Raw genomic sequence first — 25927 nt, 5'->3', positions numbered from 1 at the left:
CTGTCTGCAACTCAACACACAATCTTTACAGTGAGTAACATTGCTATACTGTAACAAAAAGCTTCTACCCAGGTTCAAAGTGACTAAAATTCACGTACAACCTGATTCAGTGAATAAAATTTTTCAGATGAAAATCTTTATGATATAGCTTCTTGGGATGTAGACTTTGGAGCAGTTCACAGATGAATTACGCTGGCCAAGCAGAAATGAAATTTAGGTATTAAGAAAATTCCTGGTAATAAGTCTCCAATACACAAAAACTGACATAGCATGTAAACTAAGAACTTTGAAGTTTTTTATGATGAATGCATTAACACTTCTTGTATAGTGTAACACACAACATGCTAGCTTGCACAGTGGATTGATGATCTTGGGCTGGTACAGCCCGAGTGTGGTTTTTAGACAGTTCCCCACATCCATTTTGGCAAATGCTGGGCTGGTCCCAAAATTCTGCCGGAAAGTATATAATATACAAACAGTTAGAAGACGACACACACAACAGATTTTATACAGACAGACAGATGGCACACAGAAATTCCCTCTGTTACGTTACCCGACAGCTTGCGTCAGGAAGGTCACCCAACCACAAAGTTACATAGTAAAATAAAACTTACCAAACCATGGAAAAAGCAGACACTGTATTAGACAGGATAAGCACCAGGGTGAAGAAAGAAGATTATGGAAAAACTTCATGTTTGTAATTTAATAGAGAGAAAGAATTTCTTTCTATAAAAGTAAGCCTCCTGGTTACATCTTTATGCACAGTAGATCGACCTTCACAGCACATCTGACTCCCCTCTAAGCAGGGCAGGGGGTTTGGAGGGGGGGGGGGGGGGTTTAGAGAGAACTGAAGAGGTGGCAGAACACCAGAAAACTTAGCAAACAATTGCTGCCTTCACATGAGTGTTCCTAGATTAATTTTGTATTAAAGATATTAATGTTGAATTTAACACAGTTCTGTATCCAATTATGAATGCCACAATTCATTGCCCAGCTTCCTGAAGCTGAAACATACTTGCACTCCACAAGACAGTAAGCAAAATTTTTCTACTTATCTGAAAGTCACAAACAAGCACTTACATGCAGCAAAAAAGGACATTTATCTGCGCATTTTCAAACTGTTACAGAATGTAAAGGTACTATGAAGAAGTAATTGATTTTAATGTAAGCAACAAGTGGCACTGCACATTACACGAGCAGCTGTGATCAATTAATATTACACAATGACAAATCTTTAATAACACTGCTAAGCCACTTGCACCACAAAACTGGTTACAGTTAACTGTAACCAGTTATGTATGAACTGTTCTCAGTATGTACTATAACCAGTATATATGAAGTCTAATAGAGTTCAAAAATAAAAATAAATTATGTTAATCATGTACCATTTCTTGTTGTCCCTTGCAACCAAAATTTCATTTTAAAAAAGGTTTGGCATATGTATCTATCAAAACTAAAGCATGGGTGTATGTCATTTTGTACATGACATGAAGTGGGGGGGAGGAAGATACGAGAAGATGGTGGGAGGAGGGGTACGAAAGAAGGGCAGACAGTTAGAGCAACAGAAGGAAAAAATCTGTAGAGCTGTAATTTTTGTTCATAAATCGACAATGTACGTTTCTGTAATGTTTAACAGACTTCTTACACTGCTCTAAAATGCCAAAAGAAATAAATTAAATTAGCTACTTTCTATTTTTATGTAAGTATTTGATAAAAACAACTACAAAATGACATTTTAGTTGGAATACCTCTCACTTCAGGCAATTTTGACTAATCAGCTACTTAGTACTGATACAAGCAGTAACAACCCAGTTAGTCTTGTATCACAATCTTTAATTCTAGTAATGAATTATTGAAATATAATCTTCATTGCCAAGCTGTCTTGTGGGAAATAGTTCTTAAGCACTGAAGTACAAAACTGACAAACACTGATATCTCACTGCAGATATCCACGAAAAAGAGAGTAATAACTTACACTGATGTCACAAATGAGCAAATATATGTATTAAACAGCACTGGTAAAATGAACTATTATAAGATATATTAGACATTCACTTATAAAATAAATTTATGCTGCCCACGAAACCTCTAGTAAAAATCAACACAATATGAGCACCAATATAAACATTGACATATCACTGCATAATATTTGTGTATTTATTATATCAGAAATCCAGCAAAATATGGATATTTAATTCTGATCATCATCTTATTCTCATCCCCACATACTAACACTTGTATTTGAAAACAGTAAGTAGACAATCCACAAATCTCTGGAAATTTTTTTGAAGTAATACAGCAAACTATCTGGTGTAATTAGTGGCCATAAAATTGAGGCAAACAAAACACATCTCTAGTACCATTACAAGTTGTTCATTTTCTACAGATAAAACTCATGATTAAATTATTACTTATGATCACTGTGATCTTCACAAACATTACAATCCCACCTCACATGAACTTCAGGTGTCAAGTTAACAATATGAACATGTACTGCTTGAAATTTTTCAAACTTTGGAGGAATGGGGCATAGCCGGTACTGAACCTCATCCCCTGGCAGTGGCACAAATTCCCCTTCAACACTGGAACATAAACAAAGAGAACATATTAAAAGTGATTTCTACTAAATTACATTCGTCAAAAATTAAAAGAAATTTATAATGAAAGTTGCTTATTCTTGTACTTTGTGTGTGCTGAATACTAAAACAACAAAAAGGCTATTTCATCCCCCATTGTTTACAAGCAGCACTCAATATTTTAAAAAAATTATTTTCAATAATTTTTGCTTGTTTGTTAGAAAAACCATTTCAACTGATAATAATATGACATCGAATTTCAGTTGCAGAGATTGTGCTGTTTAATATATGTCATCACTGTTATGATAAACTCTCTGACTGCTCTTCTATTTCCACAACCACCTCCTAGAGCCCAACATAATTCTAAACATCTGATCCTGGCTGGCATTGGCAGTAGTCTTTGCAAAATGCTCTGTCATCGTCTGAACAATGTCTCCGGGCGTAGTTTGAAAACACTTGTTTCCACACTGTTGCTACTGATAAATGACTGAGTTTACCAGAAGTCTTACCGATGGCTGCCTGTACTTTTGTGGAACAAGTGGAACAGTTGATGGCGTTCAGGAATGCTTGCCATGACCTTTTCTTGCTCACCTTAATTACACATCGAGCCTTGGCTCTCGTGACCCGAAAAGCTGAGAGGTTGCATACTGCTGGGCGGTACTTAAACAGTCGAAGAGCCACGCACCTATCATGGACTGCTGAGCAGCATTATCAGTCCACCAAGGTACAAGTTGCCTCCTAAGATGACCTGAGGATTTTGGAATGGATATGTCAGCAGTATGATGGATCACTCATGTAAAGTGGGCCACCCATTCTTAGAGACTGTTGTGGTGTTCAAATACAGCATCCAGTTAACCCTGCTGACCATCCACATTTTGGTGGCTTCTGTTCAGGTAATGCTCCACCCAGTGGATCCACAATGGTAAGTGGTCACTGGAATGAAGATCATCAATTGCTTCCAACTCAGCTGAGTATGGAACAGTGGGAGAGCAGAAAGAGAGATTGATGGCAGAGGACAATCCAGTAGCAGCTGGGAAATGAGTGGAACTGCCCACATAGAGAATGCACAGCTCCTAGGACATCATGAGGTTCTCTAAGACATGACCCCCAGTACAAGTATAGCTCAAGCCCCATAATGCACTATGGGCATTGGGACCACTCAGTACTTTAAGATCTGTTACAGCCTTAGAGTCAGTCACCTTGTGTGAGGGTAAATATAGCAAGCAAACAGTGGTCCTCCGACACACGCGAATTTCAACAGCAACCACTTGCAGGTTAGTAGCTACGGGGAGAGCAGAGGAATGGGGTGCATTATCGACAAACAACGTGACCCCTCCCTTGGCCCTTTCGCATCAGGTCAACCTTGTGATGGAATGTATAGCCCCAAAGCACAAGGGTGTCAGACACTTTAAAATGCATTTCCTGCAAACACAAGCAGAAGGGAAGTTCCTGTGCTACCAGTTTCAGTTTATCCACATGTGTCTTGAACCTGTTAATGTTCCACTGTAATATGGGAGCCATCTATTTTGGGAGTTGCACTTTCATCCTGTCTTTCAGTCGTGTAGGTTAGTCCGTAGTGGGCCAGATGTGTGCCCCAGGTCAATATCAAGGTCCATCAGCTCTGTAGATGAGTCATGAGAGATGTCACAGACAGATGTTGATATTGTCAGACTGCTTGCTTCCTGTCTCCCATTGGCAGCCGATTCTTTGTCTTAGACATTAGGTTTTTGCCTGTGGAGGCTTCAGAGCCACAGCCACAAGAGGTGGTTGTGGCAGCACTGGACAATGGACCAATCTGAACCTTTGGAGGAGCAGGGAGCTCTGCAATGCTGGCAACCATGGCCTAGTACAATGTTCTGGGAGGAAGAGGTACAGGCTTTGAAGGAACTACCACAGCACAAGTGCATTGACAAATGCAGGTTCTAGTGCTAACACTAACAACCACCTTCTGTGTAGCAGCATTGGTCATCTGAATTAGCTGTTTAAGAACAGACGCTAAAGAGGTAGCAAACTTCAGGGGTTGCATGGCCTTTTAGATTTTTTCGGCTTTGCCTTACGAAATACATTGTTTTTATCTTCTGTGTCTTCCTTTCTTTAATGAAGACACTGCAGACCCCAGACAGGGTGATCCTCAGAGCAGTTTACACACTTCAGAGAAGAACAACAACCAATTCCCTAACAGGCAGCCTTACCACATTTGCCACAATTGGCTTCTCCCTCACAACCTAAGGTGCTGCCAAAAGAGCTGGAGTGTAAAACAGCACACTGGGTTGGGGAAATAAGGCTGCACACTGAGGCAAAGGAAACCGGCCTCAACCTGCTCTGGTAGCTTTGGACTGCTGAAAGTCAGTCTAAACGAGTCTGATTCCACTATATCACCATCTATCCTTTTCATTATGTTTTACACATCAGCAATGCCTTCTTGGGACCACTCAGCTTTCAGTTCTTTACAGAGAATGTCAATTACAACTCTTTGTTAGGAATTAGAGATTTCTACCAACAGGGTCTCCGTTTTGCATGCATTTGACGGATTTTAACACATTGCATATGGCTCACGTAAATTTGCGTGTTTCCATGTCCAACTGTTGAGAACGGATCATGTAAATTTACATTTTTCGTTCTGCAGGCATTTTCTGAGAGCTGTTGCTCATGCCAGTAACTACTTCAATTTAACAAAAAGTTATATATGAATTGGAGGGTTCAATGTGGTGAACAACAGTATGAACTACTTTTTATCTTTTGTTTTTCCGCCAACAATCAGTACCACGAAATAGACAGTACTGTAGTTGTTGCCTTGTGTGGTACGACACAAAAAGTTGACGGAAAGAGAGATTCTTGCTGAACTGTTTGTGGACAATTGTTCTGATGTTCCAAGTTATTCTTACGATCTTACTGATAGAAGGTGGTGGTAGAAGTGAAGAAGAAAACAACATAGCTATAATCGACCAAACTGTGATAAGTGTGAATGATTTAGGTGATGAAGCTTCTGACAGTGAAAGTTGGCTGGCAAAGGACAAAATCATTATTTTAGAAGCATTTAGAGGCATTCCAAGGGTAAAAACCCCTCCAATGATATCAATAGCCTTATAAGCACCATGAAACTATTTGCAGGGGATGAACTTTTGATCAGATGTTAGTACAATCAAACATGCATTAAAAACAAAACAAAAACCATTATAAAGGATCTCCCAAGTCTCCCAAAACTATAAATATCACTGCCATTGAACTGAAAAAATTTCTGGGCACGATTATCTTATGTGGCAAATAAAAAAAAAAGATCATTTGCAGGACTATTGGTCAACAGATCCTCTAATAGAGGTACCGATTTTTGGCAAGCTAATGAGCAGAGATCAATTTGAGCAGATATGAATTCCTTACAGAGCGGTCAGGAAAACAGACTCTACAAAGTTGAACCTGTGCCAAAGTACGTCTTAGATAAATTTCAGGCCGTATACAAACATGAATAGGAGCCTTCTCTTGATGAAGCAATGATACCATGGAGAGGACAGCTTCTTTTCCGAACATATAAGTCCAGAAAACTTATCAGATTGGCTTGCTTGTTCACATAGTTTGCAAAAGTGTAAGTGGATATATATCCAATCTAGAAGGAAGAAAAATGCTATTCTCTCTGTACTTTCACCTCACCTTGGCGTGTGGCACCAATTTTATTAAGACAATTATTACAACAGTACAGATATTGCCAAAACACTTCTAGAAAGGAAAACAAGAGTTTGTGGTGCAGTATGAATCATAGAGGTCTCCCTCAGTGTCTGTCTAAAAACAACAGGCAAATCTCTAAAGAAAAGTGACACTAAATTACAAAGATACAGTGACATCTTGCTGCAGAAATGGAAAGGGTGACTTCATCTCAAATCATACAGGTCATGTCAACAGGTGATCATAAACTGCTCTGGAAGAAAAAAAAATACTAGACCTCTACATCATAAGTGTTAAGAAATAAAGTATTTTTATTTCATCTTAATTTTTGAAAATGGTAAGGCCCTTTGAAAACTGTATACTTTCTAAATAACTCTCAGATGTTTTGCATTAAAGCTCCCTCTTAGTGAACTGAAATCTAGTTGATACCCGCCCATTTATGGGCTTCCTTTAACTTACAAATTCAACATGAAAATATGAAATTTAGGTTAATTTTTCCAATTAAAAAATGTTTTATTTTCTAATTTGGAAAGTCACAGAACACTGTCTTTTCTGTCATATTACCAGATACTACTGATTTAATTATAAACAGTATCTTCTGTGCTCCAGCTATCTGTAGTATGTAAATATTTATGACTAAAAATGTAAAAAATTGCATATTTACAAGTTTTTATGAATTATTTATTCAAAAACACCCATCTAAAAACTTTTAGAGTTACACAAAATATTGGTTGGTTAATAAGCTGGTAGTCAGTGCAAACACAGTGGGCAATATTTTTCTGTGTTAAGGGTTAAAATTTTTTTAACATTCTCCATATTTCACATCACTGAATTTCAAGTGTAAACTATGCATGTTAGCAACACTGTTTCCAGCACTCTTCTGTTTGTAACAAATGAGTGAGAACATCCACATAAACTATTCTGCATTGAGTTTTGTGTTTGGTTTGAACTTTTGGGCAGATGCAATGTCAGGGAGGAAATACAGTATAGTGAAAGAATGAGGTGTGTGGACTATGAAAAAAGACACAAGAAAATGGTGTTTAAGAAAAGTGAAAAACACAGTTGTTGGAAATCTGTCAGAGGTATTGCAGAAATATCTTGGTTCTCAAGTAATGGTATTAACATCATATCCATTGTGCAAGAATTGCTGCACTCACTACAAGAGGAAATTTAGTGACAATCCACCTGAATGATCACAATCACTCGAATGTGAAACTGCAGAAGACAGTGCAGATGTTTATATTCCTGGGTGTGAAGTAGTTGATGGGTTGAATGTTAGCATTTCTGCTGTAGTCCCTACTACATCCTCCCTTAAATGCAAGCACAAGAAGATAACAGTATGTAAAAAGAAAAGTGCGAGAAATAGAAAAATGTTTTACACAAGCAACATCTTCAAAATTCTGTGAAGTGTATAATGCAGATGCATGTGTGGTGCAGAACCCGAAAACTGTGATATGTGCTTGAAATGTGATGTGTCATTTTAAAAACTAAATACTCCTATCTCAGCAGCCACCTATACTGAGAAGGTAGAGTTACTGACACTGATACCAGGTAGCTACTCTGTGACACTGGTACCAGGTAGTTCTAAGCAGCAGATAGAGGAACACATACCCATTTCCTCACATGATTTGATTTCAAAAGCTCTTAAATAAAGAATGAGAAAGGTATTTGGGCATGTCCAGATTTTTACTGTGGGCATCCGTTGCAAGACGATACGCTTACTGTTGATCAGGAATATTACTTACGTGATGACAATGATGGTAGCAGGCAAAGTCCTAACCAGGCTATGTTATCTCTGTCAGTGAAAATGATGAAAAAGTGAAAAGGTAAAAAGATATATGACAAGATCAATAAGAGAAGGATTTATTCCAATGAAAAAGGAAAACCCAAATTCAAAAACTGGTCTCTCAAAATTCTACTCCTTATGACCAAAATGGATAAAATGTCAGCCAGTGGAAGAAGCATGCAAATATATTTACTGCACTACTTTGAAACTTGTTTGTTTTGCCATAAGCAGTGCCACAAGAAAGAAGTACACAGAGATGGACCTGATGCTTTCGTGTGTATGTCAAAAGCTGCAAGATAAATGCTGGTTTCGGGTGTGTGCAATGTGTCCTGGTGCTGATGACTGTGGAAGCAATACACCTCCAGGATACAGACGATGACGTAACATACACATTATGGGAGGGAGGAGAGTTGGTGAAAAAGACAGCAGAGCCACAGAAGTTTGTTACAGAGGTTAGGCATTGGGTCATGAAAGGAACAGTTCACCACCATACCCAGAGGTTGCAGACACAGGCCATAGCAGAAATAAAATCAGCCATATCCCAGAATACTGACACATTAGTTCTTCGTTTCAACTTTGCTGAGAACCAGCCTGTTGCTTTTCAGAACAAAATTCATGTTACAGAGGTTAGGCATTGGGTCATGAAAGGAACAGTTCACCACCATACCCAGAGGTTGCAGACACAGGCCATAGCAGAAATAAAATCAGCCATATCCCAGAATACTGACACATTAGTTCTTCGTTTCAACTTTGCTGAGAACCAGCCTGTTGCTTTTCAGAACAAAATTCATAGTTAACGCTGGCACACATCACAGGTATCAGTATCCACGAGGGTTGCTCACTTCTTTGGAACATCACACTGTTTTGCTATTGTCAGTGATGATCTCATACACAACAGTGCACATTCATGCTACACTGACAGTATGATAATTGATGACACAGCATCTAGAGAGGCCATGCATTTCCTATACACGTGTATGTGACTGATGGTGCAGCATCTCATTTTAAAAACAGCTTTCAGCTTGATGAGCTTGGTCAACACTGTAGTACAGGAATTAACACAAAAAATGGATATTTTCTACAACAGGTCATGCAAAAAGTGCACGTGATTGGGTAGGAGGTCTCTGTAAATATCTTGCAACAAGATTTAATCTACAGCACGAAGCTGTTGATGCTATAAGAAATGTTACTGGATTTGTACACACAATATCAACAACAGTAATGAACATGAAACTCTTAATTCTAAATGAAAGTAAATTGAGGGAATTCCATTTGAAAAAGACAAAGGAGTGGTCTGCTATGAAGTCTGTGGTACAAATTCAATCAAGTCACTACTGTGTTGCATCCCGGAGTGGCACATACATAGAAAGAATGATTCTTCACGAAATGCAGCTTGTTACTGTATGAGAAATGTAGAGACCACAGTATATTTTAGAAGACTTTACAGTGAGCCACTTCGTTTCTTTTGTGTATGACAGTCAGTAATGGGTGGGCCAGATAAGTGTGTGTCATGAGTTGAAAGATATAACTGTCTCCTTTATGACACCTCGTGGTCCTGCTAATGCTTTCAAATGACCATTATCAAAAGATCAGTGTGCAGTTTCCATTTTCCAAGTACTACTATTGTTGGAACATTCTTTTCTGCGTGCAAATTCAGCTCAGCTATATAAGCTCGATGAGAAGCAGATGAAAAAAAAACAAATGGACCCTGAAACTTCCTGGCAGATTAAAACTGTGTGTCAGACCGAGACTCGAACTTGGGACCTTTACCTTTTGCGGGCAAGTGCTCTACCAGCTGAGCTACCAGCTGGGTAGCTCAGTTGGTAGAGTACTTGCCCGCAAAAGGTAAAGGTCCCAAGTTCGAGTCTCAGTCCGACACACAGTTTTAATCTGCCAGGAAGTTTCATATCAGCGCACACTCCGCTGTAGAGCGAAAATTTCATTCTACAAATGGACTCTCTTCAACACTATAGTGTTTGTTTGTATGTTTGTGTTTGTTTTTGTTTTAGGACACAAAAACAACATGGATCATAAGTGCCCATGTCAAAACTGTAAAACACAAAAACAGAGAGGAATTAAAAATGACTACAAGTCGACGGAAGACAAGACAGCTAAAAACAGGGACAGGAGTAAAGATCTACACTCCTGGAAATTGAAATAAGAACACCGTGAATTCATTGTCCCAGGAAGGGGAAACTTTATTGACACATTCCTGGGGTCAGATACATCACATGATCACACTGACAGAACCACAGGCACATAGACACAGGCAACAGAGCATGCACAATGCCGGCACTAGTACAGTGTATATCCACCTTTCGCAGCAATGCAGGCTGCTATTCTCCCATGGAGACGATCGTAGAGATGCTGGATGTAGTTCTGTGGAACGGCTTGCCATGCCATTTCCACCTGGCGCCTCAGTTGGACCAGCGTTCGTGCTGGACGTGCAGACCGCGTGAGACGACGCTTCATCCAGTCCCAAACATGCTCAATGGGGGACAGATCCGGAGATCTTGCTGGCCAGGGTAGTTGACTTACACCTTCTAGAGCACGTTGGGTGGCACGGGATACATGCGGACGTGCATTGTCCTGTTGGAACAGCAAGTTCCCTTGGCGGTCTAGGAATGGTAGAACAATGGGTTTGATGACGGTTTGGATGTACCGTGCACTATTCAGTGTCCCCTCGACGATCACCAGTGGTGTACGGCCAGTGTAGGAGATCGCTCCCCACACCATGATGCCGGGTGTTGGCCCTGTGTGCCTCGGTCGTATGCAGTCCTGATTGTGGCGCTCACCTGCACGGCGCCAAACACGCATACGACCATCATTGGCACCAAGGCAGAAGCGACTCTCATCGCTGAAGACGACACGTCTCCATTCGTCCCTCCATTCACGCCTGTCGCGACACCACTGGAGGCGGGCTGCACGATGTTGGGGCGTGAGCGGAAGACGGCCTAACGGTGTGCGGGACCGTAGCCCAGCTTCATGGAGACGGTTGCGAATGGTCCTCGCCGATACCCCAGGAGCAACAGTGTCCCTAATTTGCTGGGAAGTGGCGGTGCGGTCCCCTACGGCACTGCGTAGGATCCTACGGTCTTGGCGTGCATCCGTGCGTCGCTGCGGTCCGGTCCCAGGTCGACGGGCACGTGCACCTTCCGCCGACCACTGGCGACAACATCGATGTACTGTGGAGACCTCACGCCCCACGTGTTGAGCAATACGGCGGTACGTCCACCCGGCCTCCCTCATGCCCACTATACGCCCTCGCTCAAAGTCCGTCAACTGCACATACGGTTCACGTCCACGCTGTCGCGTCATGCTACCAGTGTTAAAGACTGCGATGGAGCTCCGTATGCCGCGGCAAACTGGCTGACACTGACGGCGGCGGTGCACAAATGCTGCGCAGCTAGCGTCATTCGACGGCCAACACCGCGGTTCCTGGTGTGTCCGCTGTGCCGTGCGTGTGATCATTGCTTGTACAGCCCTCTTGCAGTGTCCGGAGCAAGTATGGTGGGTCTGACACACCGGTGTCAATGTGTTCTTTTTTCCATTTCCAGGAGTGTATAAAATGTGCCATAGAGAAACTGAGGTCCAGAACTAAAAATTAAATGGCCCTTGTCATATTGTTACGATAGACAAAAAGTTAAACGTGGTCAACAGCCCACACATTGTTTGCTAAACGGCCGATAATTCAGATGGAAAACACAAACGAGAGTGTAAAGGAGTTAAAAAAAGGGCATTCCGTCTGGCAAAGGTTGGGCCCAATGCGAACAGAGTGGCAGGAGAGCACCACTTAACAAATGGTGATGGCTAAAAATTCAGTGCCCAATATGCAACCTAGTTAAAATGACCTCCTCGTGGCAAGAGAGCAGAGTGGAGTGGAGGTTGCCCAAGCTGCTGGGAGGGACTTAATAATCCGGAGCTTGTTCCCATAAAGAGAGGATCAGTGGTGATGCCAAAGTGACACCACCCGCTGACAGATGGTAACACAGAGATCATCACAGGGAATGTAAAAACTAGCAGTCTTAGGAACAAGGACTGCTGCCTTGGCAGAAGTGTCAGCAGCATCATTTCATGTCAGAACAATGTGACTAGGAACTCACATGAACATCACAGCGGCTACATCGACGGTGAGAAAGTGACAGCTTTCCTGGACCCGTTGCACTGAGAGACAGATGGTGTGCAGCACACAGAGGCCGAATGTACTGCATGCCTTTTATACAAGGCAAAGAACTCTGCATAAATACTGAGCAGTGTTCTGAAAGCTGATACTGACAAACGTCGGCGCCGTGACGAAGGCACACCCAACACCACGGTTAGTCTGACTGCCATCAGTGTACACAAAGGTACTATTGCAAAGTTCCATGTGAAGGTTATGAATCTTAAGGCCACAGAGCGAAGCTGGTGTACTGTCCTTGGAAAGCTAATGTAGGCCAAGGTGAACACAGGCTGCCACACGGCATTGTAACACTCACAATTCTGAGAAGAGAAGGGTATTGCCGAGCCTCCCCCACTCATTTCCGATGGAGGAAGGCAGGGTGATAGTGGGAGGAGCTTGAAATTTCCACAAAATGGCCACCCAAGATGCTGGAGATAGAAATAGGGTCCATGATGACATCATTTGCTGCTGTCAGGCCAGAAATTGGCAAATGGATCTGGGTCCCAGAGAGCCATTGGAGGTTGGCCCACACGATGGAGGAGGGAGTGGAACTGTTAAAAGAACTAGTGAATGAAAACCAGCTAGCTTTTTTGCTATCCTGAAGAACGCGACGTCATTGTGCACACATCTATTTATAATGAATGCAGTTTGCCACTGTAGGATGATGATTAAAAACCCAGAAAGTATGTCTCCGGGAGCTAAGTGCATCGCAGCAGGCCTCAGTCCACCAAGGGAACAAGACATGGCATGGTAAAGAGGAAGTACAAGGAATGGAATGTTCTGCAGCAGCAACTGGGGAAATCTTGTTCACTGAAGATCACCAGGGAGGAGTAAAGCATCCAGCCAGTCTTAGTAAGCTGCCATTAAGGTGTGCACGTAGGTGGGGTAGGAGTCAGCAAACTAATAGCACACAGGACATGGTCACTCAAGTATGTGTCAGAGAGAGAGCGGACCACTTGAGACAATGTGCAAGTTGGGCAGTGCAGAAGGATAGGGCCAAATGGGAATAGGCGTGCGAAGAATCTGAAGGAACATGGGTGCTCCTCTGTTAAGACAGAAGCTGTTAAGCTGATCAAATGATGAAGGGATGTAAATTGTACAAAGGGAAAAGGTCAAGTGAGGAAGGAAAGGGTGAACTGCAACAACCTGAAGATGGACAGTCAGAGAGATCGGTTGACTGTGAACATCATCCCGTATAAGCAGCATGACTCTGCCATGACATGGAATGCCAATCTCAGGGGGAAAGTCAAAATGGACCAAGAAGAAACACAAAACCTCAAAGCATTTGTGAGGATGCAATTTTATTTCCTAAAGGCAGAGAACAAGTAAACATCGTGAGTCTAAAAGCTGCCATAAATCCATTTTGTGGGATCAAAGGCCTCTGATGTTCCTTTGGAGAGTCATGATGAGGAAAAAATGAAGGGATGTCACCTCAGTGGCTGCTGAGTGCCAGCTAACAAAGCCTCACTGCTACACGGCACAGAGGCAGGAGGATCCTGCTCCATGAGGTCCACAGAAGCGTCGGCATTCTTCTGCTGTTGGCCCTCTGAGTCCAACGCAGACAAATGGCTGGTGGTGCGCACCGGTGTCACGGGTACCAGCCGGGCAAGGTTATCACGTGGTGACACCATCAAAGAGGATCTTCGAATCAGCAAAGGTGAAGATAATTTGCCTTTGTTTGACTTCTTCAAAGACATTCCGGGTACCAGAGGAAGACTCAGGTGTTGATTGGATGGAGGGACGTTGGAAGTCTTCACAGGAGTATTCCTTCTGTCCTTTCTGGTCTGCCGATTGTGTAGCTGGTGACTTCACCCTGTGAGACAAGAGTCTGGTGGCTCATTGCACAGCAGGACGAAAAGACAGCAATGCTACCATGACACTGGGCGATTTCACAACCTCAGAGCTAAATTTGAGGTCGCATGTATGTGTGGCCATGTCCTTCATGGAGCAAGATGTAGCAAGAACAATACTGTAAATGCCAGACAGGAGAACACAGGGTTTGAGACTAGCCAATAACTCGCAAGTGACCGGGTAAGGCACTTTTTGCTTTACCTGCATCTCATGGAGAGGCAGCGCATCAAGATACATGGGAAAATCTCAAAAGGAGGCAGCACGGTCGCTGTTGTAGTTGATAAAATGGGGTGAAGGAGGCAGAAAATTTCCCTCGTGCACATTGCTACCACAGTGTACACAGTTGGCCGGGTGTCAACAAGACATTCAACTGTGGTTGAAATGATTACACTGGTAGCAGTGCATCAGGTTCGGAACATACAGTCGGACTGTGATAACTTCATAGCCTGCTTTGATCTTGGACAGAAGCATTGCTCTATCAAAGGTGAGAATAAGAGTGCGTATGGGCACTAAGGAGGCTTTTTTTTTTAATAGAGGTTTTTACCATCCTCAGGATCCAGGTGCTCAAGCCATGATCCCCGGTCCCTGCGACACACAACACTGTACCACTGTGTCGCACAACGGTTGCTAAACCATGCTCAGAGCTTGCGGTGACAGAGGACTGGCATCGCTTACCAGTCCCTAGCTCAGCAATCCCTATGTCGCCAACTCCATACCTAACACACGAATGCTAATCCCCTAAGGGCAAATGTGGTTCAATGAAGTAAGATTTTGATGAACATATTCGCAAAAGTTAAAAAGTTGGTTGGTTTGACTAAAAGAGGGGGGAAGGGACCAGACTACGAGGTCACCTGTCCCTTGTTCCAAATAAAACAAACAAGACTGACGACACAAAACAGAATTAAAGGAAAAATCACAAGAAAGATGAAAGGCAACAATGTGTAAATGGACAAAAAGGGGGACAAGAAAACCAAAAAAAACACAAGAAATGGGATGAAGAGTAAAACAACTAAGCAGATTACCATGGCTGGCCGATCATGAGAATAAAAAGGAGAGGCCAGCCACTCTGCAACACATTAAAACCTCCACTCTAAAAGTACTAGGGTGGAGGACACAGAGGGGCAAAGGGCATGTGCTAAAACTCAGATCGAATGATAAAACCCACGCGCATGAATAAAAGAAACCTAAATCAGCCAATGAGGCATTGTCAGATAAAATTAGCGACAACAAGTCCCGTGACCCAAGATTCTGTCGCTGGGCAGTCAATGTGGGACACTGCACCAGAAGGTGGGCCACTGTCAACTGGGTGCCGCAACGACACTGAGGTGAGTCTTCACGGCACAGGAGGTAACCATGGGTCGCCCAAGCATGGCCAATGCAGAGCCGGCAGAGGATAACTGATTCCTTGCGAGAGGCCTGCATGGAAGACTTCCACACATTCATAATCTCCTTAATGACACACAGCTGGTTGTGCATACTGTTATGCCATTCCATCTCCCAAAGCCGAAAAACCCTGCGGCATAAGTCAGAATGCAGGTCAGGTTGAGAGATGGTTTCTGCGTAACCCATTTGGTCAGCCTGTCAACAAGTTCATTGCCTGGGATTCCGATGTGACCTGGGCTCCAAACAAACAGCACTGAGTGACTGGGCCATTCCAGGGCATAGATGGACTCCTGGATGGTCGCTACCAAAGGATGACGAGGATAGCACTGGTTGACAGCTTGTAGACCACTCCAGGAGTGAAATGAGAAATGACTCGCCTGGGAATGAGCGGTTGTGCTCAAGAGCACAGAATATGGCCGCCAGCTCTGCAGTGAAAACACTGCAGCCATCGGGCAAGGAGTGCTGTTCTACGAGCTGCGACAGTAAAGTAATGAGACTGATGTGAAAAAAAGTTGCTTACCATTTTAGTCAAGTTTAGTGTTGTCTCCTTCAAAGTAGTTCACTTCTGATTGCACACACTTTATCCAGCACTTCTACCATTGATGGTAACATTTCTGGAACTCATCTTCTGTAATATCCTCAAAGACCCTCGTCACAGCTTTTTGGACATCTTGGAAAATGGTGTCCCTTGACCGCCGTTTTGACTCTTGGAAATACAAAAAAATCGTACGGAGCAATATCTGGTGAATAAGGTGGCTGTGGTAGTACTGAAATTTGTTTTGAGGTTAAAAATTGCTGTACTGACAGAGCAGTATGGGATGGCGCATTATCATGATGCAGAATCCAATTATCAGCAATGTTGGCACAGACACGAAGAACTCTTTTACGAAGTCTTTCTAAAATTTCTTTGTAGTAATATTGGTTAACGGTCTGTCCAGGAGGCACTCACTCTTTATGATCAATTCCCTTGGAATCAAAGAAGCACACAAGCATGCATTTCACTTTTTACTTTGACATGCGAGCTTTTTTAAGATCTGGGTGATCCCTTTAAGCACCATTGTGAACTTTGGCGTTTTGTCTCTGGATCGTACTGAAAAATTCATCACCAGTGATAACACGGCTCAACAATTCTGGATTCATTTCCGTTTGCTCTAACAGATCAGCTGCCACATTTTTCCGTATTTCTCGCTGTTGTGGTGTGAGATTTTTGGTAACCATTTCTGCACAAATCTTTCTCAAAACAAGATCTTCACTTATTATTAGATGAACTGTTTCTCAGCTGATTTTCAGTTCTTCTGCAATCATTTTCACAGATAATCTTCGATCAGATCGTACGAGTTCACGCACCCTGGCCAAGTTGACATCTGTCTGTGAGGTTGATGGTCGTCCACTGCGGTCTTCATCTTCAGCATTCATTCTGGCTTCACTAAACATTTTATGCCAATGAAAAACTTGAGCTCTTGACATAACCTCCTCTCCTGAAGCGTTCTGAAGCTTACCGTAAGTTGCCGTCGTGTTTTCACCCAATTTAACACAAAAAGAAATGACATACCGTTGCGCAATACTATGCGGTTCCATTTCCGTGACGAGAGGCACAGACACATGTTAACTTATTACAGCACACCTCACGACTGAGCAGTTGCATCGATGTACCGCTTGTACTAGAAGCAACTTATAGACCAAGGTCAAAGATATTGTGCCTATGCAAGCCTGCAGGGTTGCCACAACTTACAACAAAAATCAGTCTCATTACTTGATTGTCACACCTCTTATATGTCGGCCATGAGCGTAGGCAAAGCCCAACGTGATCATCGGCCATTGAGCCATCAGTGTAAACCACTCCATGGCTCCGGTGTTGAGAATCCAGAGGAACTGACAGCGGTAAGTTGCAGGGTTAACTGAGGCCTTAGGGCCAAGTGAAAGGTCCAGGCGAAGCCACGGCCTAGGTGTACACAGTGGAGGTGTACGTGAATGGACCTCACGTATAGGAGGTAAAAGGAAGGACTCCAGTTCAGACAGAAAGGATTGCACGCGAACCGCAATCGTTAGCCCTGACCTGGGCCGCCGACGTGGGAGATGGGCTGCCACGGGTGAGAAAAGGAGTTGGTAATTCGGATGCGCAGGAGAACTATGAATGTGTGCAACACAACTGGCTAGCAGTTGTGAACGCCTAATCTTCAATGGAGGGATTCTGGCATCCACAAAGACGCTGGTCATCGGACTCGCCCTAAAAGCTCCCGTCGCTAGGCGAACGCCACGGTGGTGCACTGGGTCAAGTAAATGCAACGCTGAAGGTGCCACTGAACCATAAACCAGACTCCCATAGTCACAGCAGGATTGGACAAGGGCTCTGTAGAGCTGCAGCAGTGTACAGCGATCTGCACCCCAATTGGTGATGCTCAGGCAGCAGAGGGCATTGAGATGCTGCCAGCACTTCTGCATAAGCTGACGAAGGTGAGGAAGCCAAGTCAATCGGGCATTGAAAACCAGTCCTAAGATCAATATGTCTCCACTACAGTGAGTGGATTGTCATTAAGGTGAAGTTCTGGTTCTGGATCAACAGTATGGAGCCAACAAAGTGCGTGACACATGACTTTGTGGCTGAAAACTGGAAACCGTGGGCTAGAGCCCATGACTGCGCCTTGTGGATGGCACCCTGTAGGTGCCGCTCATCAACACCAGTACTGGTGGAGCAGCATGAAATGCAGAAGTCATCAGCATACAGAGAAGGTGAGACGGACGGCCCTACAGCTGCTGTTGCTAGACCATTAATGGCCACTAAAAATAGAGAGATACTCAATACAGAGCCTTGTGGGAACCCATTCTCCTGGATATGGGGAACTATGGGAGGCACCTAGTTGGACATGGAAAGTACGAAGCAACAAGAAATTTTGGATAAAAATCGGGAGCGAGCCTCGGAGACCCCACTCGTATAATGTGGCATGGATATGATGTTACCAGGTGGTGTCATACGCTTTTCGTAAATCGAAGAAGACGGCAACCAGGTGTTGTCGTCTGGAAAAGGCTGTTCGGATGGCAGACTCAAGGGAAACTAGATTATCAATGGTAGAGTGGTCGTGGTGGAAGCCGCCCTGACATGGAGCCAGTAGGCCACGTGACTCCAGGACCACCCAACCACCAACACGCCATATGTTGCAACAGCTTACACAAGAATGTCAGCGAGGCTGACGGGCCGATAGCCATCCATGTCAAGTGACAGCAGAGGTGAAAGTTTCCCAGTCTTTCTTGTTTAGAGCCCATGTGGGCAGGTGTCTGTGGGCCTGACGCCGGAGCAGTGACAGGAAGACAGTGAAGGGGTCACTACCACAAAGGTCATCATTATGTGCTCTCCAGTGGATAGATGGGAGAAGTCCTGGGCTGCAAATTGATAACTCAATGGCCGAATAACTGCCATGAGCCACAATGAAATGTGTGGCAGCCCCAGTATTTAAGAGGCAGATGTCAAGTTGTGACAGTAAATTCTTGACATCTCTGCCTTGGCCAGTAAGCACGGTGCCACCCAACAAGGGGTTATGGGTGTTAAAATCTCCCAAAAGTAGGAAAGGTTTAGGGAGTTGGTCAATCAGTGCAAGTAACACATTCTGGGATACTGGACCATCTGGAGGAATATATACACTGCAGACAGTTATTTCCTGCGTCATCCTTATTCTGACAGCCACAGCTTCAAGAGGGGTTTGAAGGGGCACAGTTTCACTACAGACCGAATTTAGGACATAAATGCAAACTCCACCTGACACTCGATTATAGTCACTACAGTTCCTGTAGTATCCCTTAAAGACACAGAGCGGAGGGGTCCGCAATGCCAGGAGCTGGGTTTCCTAGAGGGCAATGCAGAAAGCAGATGTAAAGCTTAACAGTTGCTGTAGCTCAGGCAGGCAGTGGAAAAAACTGCCGCAATTCTACTGGAGGATATCATCATCGTGAGACTGGGAAGGCATGGAACATTCAATGAGGCAGTTTACGCCTCAGGGTCACCTGCTGCCACTGACTTTTTGCCTGAGGAGCCTATATCCATTGTGTCTGAGGGTCAGGCGAGATCTAGGTCCTCAGCGTACATCAGAATCTCCACCTCATCCCCAGACGCAGAGCTTGTAGGTAGTGGTGGTGTGGGTGCCACCGCATTCCCTTGGTCTCGGGGACCTTCTTTTTGGATTTCTCTCACTGCTCCTTGGGTTTCCCAGGCTGGGAGGATTTCAATGATTCAGTCTCCGGAACTGAGGGTGAGCGTGAAGCCCTACGACCAACTGCTTTTGGGCTCTTTAGCCACTGGTGTTTGTCTTCTTTCCCACTAGCAGAAACCAGGGAAGGGAGGGACCCACGGGACCCCTTTCTTTCGTGAGAAGCCAAAGAAGATTTACGATTCTCCGGCTCAGAAGTGGGAACTGGTATCCCCGATGGTTGGGGATGTGTTGCTCCCAAAGTAGTTTGTGCGGGAGCAATAGGGAGGGAAGTGCCCGCCACCATCAAGGTGGCAGGTGTAGTCTTCTGGTTCTGAGAGGTGTCGGGAATGCGAGGAACTGATGGGGCGACACTTATTCTTGTAGCGGCAGCATAAGAGGTGGTCATAGCCACAGGATGTAAGCGCTCAAATTTCCTCTTAGGCTCAGTGTAGATCAGTCGGTCCAGGGTCTTATATTCCATAATTTTCCTCTCTTTCTGTAAAATTCTGCAGTCTGGAGATCAAGGTGAATGATGCTCTCCGCAGATGACACAGATGGGAGGCGGGACACATGGAGTATTGGGATGTGATGGACGTCCACAATCTCAACATGTGACGCTGGAAGTACAGTGGGAAGACATATGGCCAAACTTCCAGCACTTAAAGCACCGCATTGAGGGAGGGATATATGGCATGACGTCACAGCGGTAGACCATCACCTCGACCTTCTCGGGCAATGTATCACCTTCGAAGGCCAAGATGAAGGCACCGGTGGCAACCTGATTATCCCTCAGACCCCAATGGATGTGCCAGACAAAATGAACACCTCGCCACTCTAAATTGGCACGCAGCTTGTCATCAGACTGAAAAAGAAGGTTCCTCTGAATATAATACCCTGGACTTTGTTTAAGCTCTTATAGGTGTGATGGTAACAGAAGTATCACCCAACTTGTCACAAGTGAGTAATGCCCGTGATTGGGCAGAGGATGCTGTTTTTATCAGGACTGACCCAGATCGCATTTTGGACAAGCCCTCCAACTTCCCAAACTTGTTCTCCAACTGCTCCACAAAAAACTGAGGCGTCATGGACACAAAAGATTCCCCATCAACTCTCGTACATACGAGGTATGGGGTGAATAAGCTTCACTGCCATCCTTAGCCTGGCATTCCTCCCATGATGTGGCCAGGGAGGGAACGATTTGGCGTCATATGTCGTAGCACTGAAATTAGACTTTGCCCACTTAGAAACTACTGGCGGCAGACCACCAGCAAGAGATGACATACCATGCTTCAGAGCCACACAGCCACAGCAAAGGCCACTGCTGGGAGTCCCGATGCCCCAGGGTGACAGGCATCTACTCCTTGGTATACATGAGGAGTTAACGGCGCACACATCAGCAGAGCCACAATGCTCATGAATATTCTATGAAAATATCCACATTGTCCACTTGCTCGGTGTTACAACCTACATAATATCCACGACAGACAACAACATTTGATATTTCCTCTAGAAAGTTTTATCACAGAAAGTTAATTACTTTGCATGATAATTCTCAACAATGGAAGTATTTGTAACTGAAGGGAGACAGCAGTTATACATGACCTGAGCTTACAAACAAATTGGATATGCTACATTCCACACAACTTCATCATTTTCAACCAGTTTTAAACAAATTTCTGATTATACAGTATTCGTTTCTTCAAAGACGTATTGTTTCAGTTGCTGATGACAAAACCATGCTTATGCACTTGTAAATAGTCTCTGGCTCACGTTCTCAGTACATCACTACAGTGAGCAGCATGACATAGTCGACAGTCACACATTTTACCACTGAATTAAAGTGACCTCCAGAGAAAAGTAAAGCAACTGTATGTATGAGTATGAAGAGCTTGGATGGCAAGCCAGTACTAACACCCACACTTCCAGATGTCAGACACTCAGATCAGCACCTTACTTTTTATGTCGACGGAGTATCGACCAGAATTCCAATTTAGTTCATACTACGAGCTATCGTCCACGAGAATGGACGTAAACAATAAACCAAAGTAACACTAGAACTATGGACCACAGGAAAAGCTTCTGTGGTGAAGTTGACAGAGTGCTAGGTCGTCATACCACGGTTCCTGGATTCATACCCCAAAGTCTTATTTTTTATTGTATCATGCTTGAAATGGGAGTACCGATACTTCTACATGTGTGATGCAATTGTTTCTTTGTTCTACTGTTCCGAACGTTTATGTTTATTTCATGGGACTACAAATGCACTACCTGCTTCATCATGTGTGGTGTCTGTTCTGTTGCACACATCCGACAGAACACCACTCTATAGGTTTCCTACTTTCAACTAACGAAGTGAAAGCAATCTGAGAAAAGAACATCACTATAAACTTGGAAAAAATGAGAGAAGAAACATGAAAGCTCAAAACAGTTGTGAGGATGCTATTTTGTTTCCTGAAGGCAGAGAACAAGTAGACACTGCGGGTCTAAAAGCAGTCGTAAATCCATTTTGTCAGCAAAATGTCCTCCCATATAAGAGTTCCACATGCAAACAGTAACAGCAAATTTTCATCAATGGGGTTTGAACATGGGACCTTTAGCACAATGACCTCACACTCATCTACTCTCCCACTTGAGATCTATGAAACTATCGCTCATAGATATGCTCTTCCTTTGCTACAGAGTTCTGGTGTTACTTTTAATTACCGTTTACATATGTTCTACTGGATGACAGCACATAGCACAAACTAAATCGGTGTTTTGGTTGATTCTCTATAGGCATACAATATTTGGTGCTGACCTGAGTGTCTGACATCAGAAGATTTGAGTGTAAGCAAAGGATGGAGAGTTAAAAAGAATATATAGGGCGTGTCTAAAAGGGAAATGAACTTTAAGGCAACATTATAGAAAGGAAAAAGAATACTGATGTAGATGTGATGAGAGATATGATACTGAAAGAACAATCTGACAGATAACTGAAAGACCTAACTTGAAACAAGGTCCCTGGGGTCATGAAATTCCTTACAATTACTGAGATACTTGCAATACCCAGTCATGACAACTATTGCACCTAGTGTGCAAGCTATACGAGACATGCAAAATACACTCAGACTTCTAATAATGCAATAATTCTAATCCTAAAGAAATCTTGCTCAAAGGTATGAATATTCCAGTGAAACACAGGAATGTGCAAGGCAATACTGACCCCATGTCTTATCTTCAAAGATAGGCAAACCTCCATTTATAGCAGTTGTAAATGTACTGAAAGATTTTTGCAATGTTGTTGAACGCACTCTGAAATTCTGAAAGCTATAGGGGCAAAATACAAGAAGTGAAAGGTTCTACACAGACTGTACAGAAACCAGATTGCAGTTTTTAAGAGTTTAAGGACTTGAAATGGAAGCAGTACCAGTAGCTGACAAGAGAGTGGCACAGGGTTGTATCCTATCCCCGAAGTCATTCAATCTATACGGCAAGCAATACAGGATATCAAAGAGAAATTTGGAGGAGGAATTAAAGCTCAGGGAGAAGAAATGAAAACTTTGAGTTTTGGTGATAACATTGTAATTCTGTTAAAATTATCTGAAATGAGAGTTGGACAGAATGGATGTCGTCTTGAAAAGAGATTATAACATGAGCTTCAACAAAAGTGTAACAAGGGTAATGCAGAGTAATCAAATTAAATCAGATCATGCTGAGGGAATTAGAAAATGAAATACCAAAAGCAGTAGACGAGTTTTGTTACTTGGGCAGCAAAATAACTGATGATGGCCACAGTAGAAAAGATGTAAAATGCAGGCTGGTTATAGCAAGGAATGCATTTCTGAAGAAAAGGAATTTGTCAACACTGAATATAAATTTAAGCATTAGGCAGTCTTTCTTGAAAGTATTTTCCTAGAGTGTAGCCTTGTAGAAAATTGAAACATGTACAAGAGGCAGTTCAGCCAAGAAGAGAATAACAGCTTTTGTGAAGTGGTGCTATAAACGAATGCTTAGAGTTAGACCTTAGATCGATACATCACATAACTAATGAGGAGATACTGAATCAAACTGGTGACAAAAATTTATGGCAGAACTAAAAGAAGTGATTGGTTGATAGGACACATTTTGAGGCATCAAGCAATAGTCAATTTGTATTGAATGGAAGGAGGTGCAGGGGGGGAGGGGGGGGGTTAATACTGTACAGTGAGACCGAGGGATAAACATGGAATACAGGTTCAAACATGCACAGGTTGCAGTAGTTATGTGGAAATCAACAGGCTTGCACAGGAGAGACTAATTTGGAGAACTTTATAAAACCCTATTCAAACCAAGAACCAAGCAACAGGTTACTTCTTAAACATATCTAGGAACAAGAAGATACTTACCCATAAGGTGCAAAACAGTCATACTACACTGACACAACAGATATGAAACTGCTTTTATTGCTAAAGAATTATTGGATAGATTTAATATATTGTGAACTGGGGTAACAGTTTCTACAGCCAACAGTCCATTTCTTGACATCATACTGTACTCGATCCCATCAGAAAGCACGAGCTTCTGAGCTGTGATGGCTTATCAAAAATACTGAGCAATCCAGTAATAAATACGAGCAGTATAAGCACTATTACGATAAGTAATAATCAAGTAAGATCAAGCACTATGGCCAACCGAATGAGGCAGAGTGGCCGTTAAGGCACTACCCCCTTATTGGGGAAGGGATGGAGGGGGTTCGTCCATCCAGCTATCCTGATTTGGGTTTTCCCAAATTATTTCATGCAAATGCTAGAACGGGTCCATCAGCAAGGCCACAGCTGACCACCTGTCATATCCTTATAAAAACATACTTATATTCTATGTGCATGCATATTATGCATTATTTATTTTCACTGTGTTATGATGACAACTCTTATCATCATTGTGAGATGATTCCTAGCTGAATAAATAAATGATTAACATCACGAACAATCCAGTTACTAAAACGAAAGAAATATTATATTCAGAATTCGGTATGCTTACTCTGAAATATGTACAAAAATATCTTCTCCACCGTCATTGGGCGTAATGAAGCCATGACCCTTAGATCTGCAAAACATTTTCACTTTTCCCGACTCCTGTTTTTCTCCAGCCCTTGCCGATCTGCAAGACAAATATAGCCTATTGTGAATTATATTCTAAAACAAATACACAGTACACCAAGAACTTTGTTATTTTACACTTACGTTGAGTTCGTTCTGGTGCGTCTTGTAACAATTGGGCTGGGAATTTTCAAATTATCGAAATCTAATTTTATAGGAGAACGAAGCGTCGTTTCCGTAGATGTCTGGTTTGTTTTGGGTGCATTTAAAGATGCCATTGATTCTGAAACAAGAAACCGGCTGTAAGTCTAATATGTACGTGGTAACAAAACTGCTGAGGCTCATATTTCACAACTACATCATTAAAATAGCTTGCGAAATAAGTCGGAAGCTCTTTCTGCATTACCTGTCTCACAATAAACAACACACTCATACTCTAAATATGCAACCAGCTTATCTACTACACATTTATTATTAAGCCGCTGCTTACATTTGTGCAGGAAGACAATGGATTAAAGTTCACTCCTGTACCAAATTTCAACTAAGTAGTAGGCAAACGCACTACAGTATGCAGATCTTCAAAATAATTAACCTCTGACATATAACGTCAAACACACGCTTATAAACAATCACTCAAAGATATCATAGTTCCGCGAGCAAGGTAATGTAAATATCGCATGAAATGTAAACAGCTCATCAAGCGATCCAATGTAAAGTTCTCTAAAACCAATTACACCAAACCATGAAGGTTTTACAACAGTATTTCTTTGTAATTCGATGGAAACTATAAGTCAGTATAAACATAAAACTTTTTACCGTGAATGGTAACTCAATACGGATGCGGCTTAATTGGAAAACCAAATCTCTCGTTTATAAATTACATGTATTCTGCTGAGAGTGGAATAAAAGAATGTGACTGGAAAGATTTAACCCACCGAAGAATTCCAACGGACAACGAAAGGTGGAGCTTTCAGAAAGAAAAACATGTGACTTGATAACTGCGTATCTCACATCCCATACAACTTAATTGCGTAACAGTAGTGTTTAAGAGTTTTCTTTTATTAGCTGTCCCAGCGTGAGTTGTTTGAATTGTCACAGAAAAGTTAGTTTTGAGGTGCAGTGAAGCTGTTATTATTGATGCCTTCACTAGGTGAAGGGTGGGGGGAAATTGAGTAGCACGGGAAATGGTGATGCGAGTGAGAATCTTCCATGGTATTAGAGTGTCTGTGCGCTAGACAAAAATTGCTGAACAGGAGGAAAAATTTAGGGCCCTTAAG

General features: G+C 42.9%; 1 protein-coding gene across 1 annotated transcript; it reads right to left on the bottom strand.

The window, feature by feature from the left end:
• Positions 1-25672, bottom strand: LOC126167045 (cold shock domain-containing protein CG9705). Its single transcript, XM_049920447.1, has 4 exons — positions 25586-25672; positions 24795-24933; positions 24592-24711; positions 1-2582 (listed from the first exon to the last, which is right to left on the bottom strand). Exons 2-4 carry the CDS (start codon positions 24926-24928, stop codon positions 2408-2410), a joined length of 429 nt encoding a protein of 142 aa, XP_049776404.1. The 5' UTR covers positions 24929-24933; positions 25586-25672; the 3' UTR covers positions 1-2407.
• Between the last annotated feature and the right edge of the window lie 255 nt (positions 25673-25927).

The sequence above is a fragment of the Schistocerca cancellata genome, chromosome 1, assembly GCF_023864275.1.
Source record: "Schistocerca cancellata isolate TAMUIC-IGC-003103 chromosome 1, iqSchCanc2.1, whole genome shotgun sequence".
Classification (NCBI taxonomy): Eukaryota; Metazoa; Arthropoda; class Insecta; order Orthoptera; family Acrididae; genus Schistocerca; species Schistocerca cancellata.
The sequence above is the reverse complement of the archived record's forward strand: the minus strand, read 5'-3'. Positions and strand labels throughout refer to the sequence as shown.